The sequence below is a fragment of the Dipteris shenzhenensis genome, chromosome 20 (assembly GCF_047967505.1).
Source record: "Dipteris shenzhenensis isolate YYH24624 ecotype China chromosome 20, Dip_SZ_1.0, whole genome shotgun sequence".
NCBI classification, from domain to species: domain Eukaryota; kingdom Viridiplantae; phylum Streptophyta; class Polypodiopsida; order Gleicheniales; family Dipteridaceae; genus Dipteris; species Dipteris shenzhenensis.
Window position 1 is genome coordinate 51,185,003 of NC_141615.1, and position 8,742 is coordinate 51,193,744.

General features: G+C 43.3%; 1 protein-coding gene across 1 annotated transcript; it reads right to left on the reverse strand.

Moving 5' to 3' along the window:
• Positions 1-5,494: 5,494 nt before the first annotated feature.
• LOC147889818 (14-3-3-like protein) lies at positions 5,495-7,214 on the reverse strand. The gene is made up of 4 exons (XM_087392106.1): positions 6,706-7,214; positions 6,496-6,618; positions 6,273-6,389; positions 5,495-6,179 (listed from the first exon to the last, which is right to left on the reverse strand). Exons 1-4 carry the CDS (start codon positions 7,183-7,185, stop codon positions 6,159-6,161), a joined length of 741 nt encoding a protein of 246 aa, XP_087248232.1. The 5' UTR covers positions 7,186-7,214; the 3' UTR covers positions 5,495-6,158.
• Between the last annotated feature and the right edge of the window lie 1,528 nt (positions 7,215-8,742).

An 8,742-nucleotide genomic window follows, 5' to 3' on the forward strand; every position in this document is an offset into this window, starting at 1 on the left:
ACTAGCCAAGAAGAAAGATAGCCTGTGAGGCCTTTTGTATATATAAACATATATTTCAATGGATACATGACTACATGTCTTTATTATTTGTTTTAAGTTATCGTTGCTTGTCATGAATTCATAATATTTATTCCATTGTATTTTTGTTTAAGTCGTTGATGATATATTTTCTCCATCCTTTTAATTGTGTTAATTTAATGCATTTCTAGCCAATTTAGTATCATTTTCACAATTCTAGGTATCAAAAGTTCATTTCTATCAAATCCTGGAGGAATTTCACCGTGGTGCAGAAGGGAAAAGTATTCGAGACATTTCTAGGAGCCTAGAAAGCCTAAAACCCGCCACGGTGCGAATTTGGGCATTCTAGACTTGCCAAAATGCCCAAATTCATGCCGTGGCAGGTTTTAGGCTTTCAAGGCTCTTGGCGACGTCCCGAACACTTTTTCCTTCTATGCCACGGTGAAATTCCTTTAGGATTTGACAGAATTCAAAAGTTACATTAAAATGAACAGTAATTTCAGTCATAGACATGGAGAATACACAACAATGCGATAGTGAAGAGAATGTGGATATATTTTATTAAAAAATATTGTCCCTTGGGCCTCAGATACAAGATAGTGCCTTCAAGGGCAGGGGGTGGTCTAAGTCCTAAGGGTGGGCTGCAAGAGAATCTAGGGCTTCAAGCTTAGGTCACTCCATAGTCGCTTCGCCAAATCCATGTCCTTGTCGATGATCGTGACGCGCTTTGCATGGATGACACAAGTTGGCATCCTCGAACAGAGCGGTGGTCCGCAGCCTCCTGAAGCCCCCCTAGCTCCTGTGCTAAATCGCACATCGTCCTTGTATCCTTGTGCTATCTCTCGTACCACATCTTGGAAGGGAGCATGCAGCATCAGGTTGTCGGTGGTCTTCTACATCTGTATGATCTCCCTTAGGGCTCGTGCTCCTGGCTTTGCTCTGTATGTCTTCCTAACTCTTGGTGGAGGCTTTACAGGTACCCGAACATGGTTCCATGGCCTCCTGTCTGCCTTGAATTTCTTGCGTTGCTTTTCTTTGCATTGATCCTCCTCCGAATCCCCCTCTCACGGATGTCCTGAGCTTTGTCCTTCTTTGGGATGGGGCTTCCTTGGTGTCTGCTTTACCCTCTTTATGGGCACATGTACCATTTCCACGATGGGCTCTATCACTGGGAGAGGGAAGATTGTGCTCTTCCTAGCAGTCTGTTGGCCCTCAGGAAGCCTCTCTATATCAGGGAGGTTATCGAATACACTCTACTCATGCGAGGGAGTCCTCTCATGGGGAGGGGGAGGCTGAGGGGAAGGGATGTTCTCAAATATATTTTGATCGATCGGGGGAGTGCTCTCATAGGGAGGGGAAGGCTGAGGGGTAGGCTGAGGCAAAGGCTGAGGGGAAGGCTGAGGGGAAGGCTCATGCTCTTGGGGCTTGGGAGTGGGCTCACGAGACTCGAGAGTGGGCTCACGGGACTTGGGAGGAGGAGAAGGCTCACAAGATTGGGGAGTGGGCTCATGAGACTTGGGGGAGGGCTCACGAGAGACTGGAAAGGGCTCACGAGAATCGGGGGAGGGCTCACGAGAGTTGGGGGAGGGCTCACGAGAGTCGGGGGAGAGCTCACGAGAATTGGGGGAGGGATCACAAGAGTCGGGGGAGGCACCACCGAACCCGGATTGGTTCGTGTGTGCAGATGCCATGGAGGTGGTGGAGCTAGAGGAGGAAGGGTGGAGGCGGCATCCTATGGGTCTAGTAGTGTTCTTCACTCTTGCCATTGAATAATGAGAGTTAGGGTTTTTTTTAACGTTTTATATAGGCACATCATGTTTTGACACCCCTTTTAATTATGTTCAGGGTTTCATTGTGCCCCTCGCTCCCACCCTAACCCCCCGCACCCTCATCGCCCTCCCCCCCCATTGTCCTCCCCCCTACTTGCCTCGCCCGCACCCGTTGCCCTCCCCCTTCTTGTTTGTTAATATAGACTCTTTGATCTTCTTCATTTGTCGAAACTCGATGTCAATTTCTTTGTTGATGTAGATTTCATTTCTTGTCAATATATATAAGTTGTTCATTTGTTGATGTAGACAAGCATAATGGTTGAAAGAAAACTTGATATTAGAGGATGACTCAAGTTCCAATGGTCAAGGAAGTGTAGAAGCCCATGCTCACATTGAGCCTTGTACAAGGAATGATGGAATCAAGGATGAAAATATTTTATGGGGTATAAGATATTCCTAGCCTCCACAAGATTATTAAGACATAGAAGCTCATTACATTGAAGATGTGCTGACGGCTCCTTTTGAGGATGAGAGGGAAAGTAGTGGATATTCTTTTATGCAAAGCGGTGAGATGACATGGGATACTCTGGGCTTTGTTCGGTTTTTCTGTTTCACATCCCAAAAAAAGAAATTCATGTGTGTTTAAGCTTAAAGGTGAATGAACCTAGCAGACAATTATTGACAATGGAAGCGATCATGACTTCATCAACTCCGAGACCATGTGTTTGTCCGACATCATTAATTTATGGACATCTTTTTAGAGGAGACTTGATTGGTTTAGACTTGACCACTATTGAGGCTATACAAAGATATGATTGGTTGAGGACATTCAAAGATTCTATCATGAACTTACAAGCTTTGAAGCTAACATTTAGTCACGGACTTATAAGCTTTGAAGTCAACATTTTTTCAGGGACTTACAAACTTTGGAGCCAACATTTCTGCAATGATTTTTTTTTAAAAGCAGAATGTAACAATATTTCTTGAATGGTTTGTAGCGTGAAGAGTTGAACTTCTGTCTCCAAGAAGCTGAGGAGATTGCTAGACCAATAGACAATGTAAATATGCTCTCAAAAGTCAAACACTCTTGGGCCTTAAGATTGAAGAGAAAAATATGGCATGAGTTTGGTGACATAACAATATGAACATGGTAGTGAATTTAAACTAGCCTTACGTCTACTTGAGAAAGCTGTTTATATGCTTTCTATCAACATTTCATTTTTTGATAAACCAAATTCTATTCCTTCTCTATCTAAGTTGCTTTTGTAGTATTTTGATGCATAGGAAGACAAAAAAAATGGTACTTACTCCATGTACATCGAGTACTTGAGAGCTTAAGGCTCAACATTTTATCTACTAAAGCATGCATATGTGTTTGGCATAGGTGGCTAAAGCTTGGCTTGCCCCAAAAAATACAACCAATGTATTAAGGCTCACATTAAAAAGTACAACTTTTACATTAGATTTCTCTCAACTATGTTTAACCATTATTAAAAGAAAAGAGTACAAGTGGGAAAAACATGGGAGTGTGCTAAAACAAAGCCATGGACTTCTAGCACATGAAAGAAGGAATCTAGATAAAAGCAAGCATGATAAAGCCACCAATTATCTTCATGATTTACATTTTAAGGTGAGGACATATTATAAAACATAGTTGTTTGTAGTCATATCCCACTCTTCTTCGTAAGCAAAAAATATTGGCAAAGTGTGCCATCATTAAGCCATCGAATACAAGACAAGAGCGGACCGTGCCATAGCCATGCCCTCTCTAGGGCGTGCATGTAGAAGCTGTTCTATCGTAGGGATATGCAAGGACTAGCAGCATGCTACACAAACATATACAACCTTCAGATATCTTCAAACATTCATAATGTCCTGATAATTTGGAGCATGCTAAATTCAATGACATTTGTATTTCCAAACTTTGTACTTGAAGAGATGCATGTAGTCTAGGTGGGCGTGAATAAAACCTATCAAAGAGTCTAAGAGTATACTTTAGAAGGGTTCATGAGTGCAATACTTGCCATGGTTGACTTGTTAATAATATGACATTGGTTGGCTTGTTACAACCTTTACTAATTCAAGGGGAGCTTGCAAGAGTAAAAAAGGTTTGCAAGAACATCTTTGTGATTATACATACGATGGCAAGTTGCCCTTTTTGTTCTCGCAAAATTTAAGCACATCTTTTCACACAATTCATGGAGAACATTTTTGAATTACATAGCCTACTTCAAGAATACAGGTTTTTTCGAAGAATTCATACCAATCTCATGTACAAATTTGGGAGGCTATATCATCTCAATTATGTCTATCAACACACTCAAAACACCATGGGACTTGGATATGATTTAAACACACCAATCCCTGGTGTGTTCCCATGGCACCAAAATTCATTTTCTTGTTGATTTGTTAACAAAACCCAACTATGATTTGAAGAACTTTGTCAAAACTCCACCAATTGAGTCCTACTATAAGAGCAAAGTGAAGCTGCCATCTAATGTGGTCAAACAATAAAATTTCACTTGAAAGCGTTGTAAAAAGATGAATTTCATTCATGGGGCCTGCCCAGATAGAATAAGAGAGAGAGAGAGAGAGAGAGAGAGAGAGAGGAGGAGGAGAAGGGGGGGGAGAGAGGGGGAGAGAGAGAGAGAGAGAGTGTGTGGGGGGGCGGGGGGGGGGGGGCAGGCCAAAGAAGATGGAGTCACTGAATGCATGCATTGAAAGCCCCCTACAACAGCCTATAAACAATTCAATGGAGCATACGCGGACCAATCACCTTGAAATAAAAAGAAATGTCGTCAAAAAACCCTATTTTCCCTTTCTTATCACACATCTTCACTAAGGCCTTCTGATGGGCAGGCCAAAAAGGGTGGATGCTACATTACACAAGGAGCTCAAGCTAGGACATATATCTAGATGAGAATCTAGAAACATGCCTAACCTCATCCTTTAAAAACACAACACAGTATGCAGATTCAATCGTCAGAATAGTCATAATATCGAAACCATAAAACTCCAGCACGCAGAGCAGGGACTAGCTATTATGACATCCCCACTTACATAGCTATTTATAATTTAAAAAAGGTGGAGTCTACAACAAATGTCTTTTTGCCAAGCATAGCAATGTAGGCGGCATCCTAAACTCCACGAGGTACAGGATGTACGAAGCCCATTCCTGGATCACAAGCAAGACCAGACCATACAAGTGCATGCCTTTTAATCTAGAATTGTGGATAAGCAACCAAAAACATGCCACAACCAGCTAACAGTGCAATACTCTACATGCAATATTTCACCATGAAATGAAGGCAGCAGCTTTTTCAGATGCCTTGCCAGTATTGACTGTCATAGTGCATCCAATTACTCTGGGTGATGCATAAAACTACCCTTCTGAACAAGCTACCTCACACAAAGCCACCAACTGAAGCATCTAGTGAAAGTACACGCATACTAAAGAATTGTGACACTTTTGTTAAATCAAGTTAAGTAAGCAAACAGACCCAGAAAAGTTTAAAAACACCCTCCTCTGCAACAAAGTCAGTCATTTACGCAAGTGCCTCGTTTCTAGACTACAGAGGAAACGAGAGAGACATGTATCAACATTTCTACATCAACCCTAACCGAACCAGCGTAGGAAAGGGGGATCTGACTCTAAAAACTGACAAAAAGGACTGTGAGGGTGTAAACCGGGAGATACTTGCAAAGGGAAAGGGCCTGGGCAACTTCAAAGATGCCTTCTCCATCCAAAGGATACAGGGAGTTGCGATCTGTGGAACTCTTGACAAGATTCAAAGATCTCCCAGACTCAAAGTAAACCAGAATTATAATTGAATAGTTATCCCCCCATATACATGATTCTTCCGGATGAAATAAATGTAAGGAGACTTGTTCAATAAAATCACTAGATTAATATACCCAGCGGTTTCTCAATGTGACAATGACACAAGCCATAGCACCAAACAAACAGCTCAGCCAGAGCTTTAAAAGATAATGCATTGGTTGCAATGGGCGGTTCTCTTGTCCAGGGAACACTACCACACAAATAACCTCCACTCTGCACAAAAATATGTAGGCTGACAGTTCGGAAACATACCGCCAGCAAACAATAGAGAGACAAGTCCACTAACTGAAGAATCGTGTTTCCCTTCAAAACCTCTACGTCAAGGACCAAAATCCAACTGAGCTGAAGCCTACTTCTATCAATCAATCTCCGCAGGCTACCTTTCTTCAAGAAGAGATAGTATTCCGCTGGCCCTAGTAACAATGCCCTCCAAATCAAATAGGAGTATTGTTCTGCAAAAGACACACAGCTTACAACCCTATCCAGCTCCAATGGTGGAGTCTATAGCGATGATAGGTCCGAATGCAGACCTATGGTTCGTCCAACTGTTCCTGCAAGAATAAAGAGAACATTCCGGATTCAAAAGGGCTGCCCAAGTTGTTAGTCCCTCAGGACAAATGGTCAGAGCGAATAAATTGACGCACCTGCATGTCAGATGTCCATAATGTCAGGTTGTCACGGAGAAGCTGCATAATTAAGGTGCTATCTTTGTAGGATTCCTCTCCTAAAGTGTCAAGCTCAGATATAGCTTCGTCAAAGGCCTATTTCAAAGGGCCGCTCTTGTTAGAACAAGCAGGAGCTGTAAAAAGACCAGTTTTGTGTGATGGGAGTGGGTGTCGCCTTGCACTAAAGCACAAATCTTCTCACCTGCTTTGCAAGAGTGCAAGCCCGATCTGGGGAGTTGAGGATTTCATAATAGAACACCGAGAAATTTAAGGCGAGCCCTAAACGGATGGGATGCGTTGGAGTCAGTTCCGCAAGTGAAATGTCCTACACCAAACTCCAGGCGTCGAATATAAGAAGTACGTACAGCAAGCTGGGCTTTTAGATGCAGCAAAAATGTGAAATTTTGGGCACCTGCGCAGATTTGTACGCCAGCAATGTGCTCTCTGCGGCCTCTTTCCTGTCTGCTCCTGTCTTAAACTCTGCGAGGTAGCGATGATAGTCTCCCTTCATTTTGAGATAAAATACTTTGGATTCTGCAGCGTTGGCCGCGGGGATGAGGTGACCGTCGAGAAGTCCAAGGATGTTCTCGCATATTTTAGTCAGCTCCGACTCTACCGTAGCTCGGTAGTCCTTGATGATGGCAACATGCTCCTCGTTGCCCTTGCTCTCCTCCTTCTGCTCAATGGAGGAGATGATTCTCCAGGAAGCACGCCGCGCCCCGATGACGTTCTTGTAGGCGACGGAAAGCAGGTTACGCTCTTCCACGCTTAGCTCCTCGCTGTCGGAGCTCTTGGCGACCTTTTCCATGAACTCGACCATCTCCTCGTAGCGCTCAGCCTGTTCAGCGAGCTTGGCCATGTAGGCGTGTTCGTCACGGGAGGAGTCAGCCATGGGAGATGAGGAACAAGGGGAAGGAGGAAGCTATGGCGATGGCAATGGCGATGGCGATGAAGAAGAAGAAGAAGAAGAAGATGACCTCTTGTTAATTAGTGTATAGGGTATTTGGTTTCTCAGCTAAAATAAGAGAACCTTCGTGGCTCCTTCGCTCGATGCACCTTTTGGGGGTCCCTGGGATCTTCCATCCAAAATTTGGCTTGCCTAGCTGTCTGCCTGGCTTTTCTACCTCCTCCAACCTCCTCCTGACTAGCATTCTTCAATGAGTATCTCCCCAACAATGTCTTCAATACGATGCCCAATGAGGCACATAGAGGTTCCTCGATTCTAGCTCATTAACAAAATGAGAAGGGATTTGGGTTTTCTATCCCGTCCTTGGTGGCGCCCAGTTCCATCATCTCCATCCCGTCCCCTCGAACCTCCTCCTGACTAGCATTCTTCAATGCCTGGTTTTGGAGTATCTCCCCAACAATGTCTCCAATACGATGCCCAATGAGGCAGATAGAGGCTCCTCGTTTCTAGTTGATTAACGAAATGAGAAGGGATTTGGTGTTCCCTAAGTGCATATTACAAAATGTCCTCTTGTCACAATGAGGCCGGCCAAGTTTTTGTTGGTGAAAGAAAGAGGGATTGTATATCATAGAACTATAAAAAGCTCACATTCACCAATGAAGGTCGGAACTATTCGGCTTATTAACTTTGCCTACCTACCAAAATTGCATCCGCCGACATCCGCCCTCCTTTCCTACCACTGAATTTCATCCCTCCCTAAGAAACCCTCCTCTCATAAGGGCTAGTGGGAGGTCACTTTTAGTGTGGATGACTAGCACCCCTCGGCTATTGTCCCTGTAGCACCTACTAGTGCATAGCTTGCACTACTAGTCACTCCAACCCTACTACCCTTAGCACTCGCAGTTGGTGCATGGATGAAACACTTGCCCAATTATAAAAAAATTAATGATTCAAATGGCTCCCACCCAAAACACATGCATGTGACCATGCCTTGAGGAGACAATTTCCTTCCTTGTTGTGCCCTTCTCTCCTCCCATCATCTTTCCCCAAAATGTTTCACTTCATTATATCTTTTAAATCATTATTGCTAGCACGCATTAAGGCACTTGTCTCATAATACAACTCACTTCGTCATGTCCAATCCTTGACAATCCTCAACTTCTCCATTGCCATTACAGGATGGCTCTAAAAGCTTTTTAAATTTGTAAAAGGTGAAGCTCAAAGTTGAAAGCCTCAAATGAGGTTCCTATATCCTTAACGAATGTTTACTTGCACACTAGGTAACCTTTCTATCATCTTTTCTTTTATCTCGCCCATGCATTTCATTTATTTGTGATGTTGATCATGTTTCGTCATTGTTGCTAGCCCCATGAAGTTCCTCGTGATTCACAATCAATTGCTAACAACTGGCCAAACTCCTCAGTTATTCTTCATTTATATCCTTGGGCAATGAGTTCACTTATATCCTATTGGCTAATTCTCATAAATGCATGTACCCGACTTCTTATGCCAAAATGCTAATAAAATTCAGTTGCTCCGAGA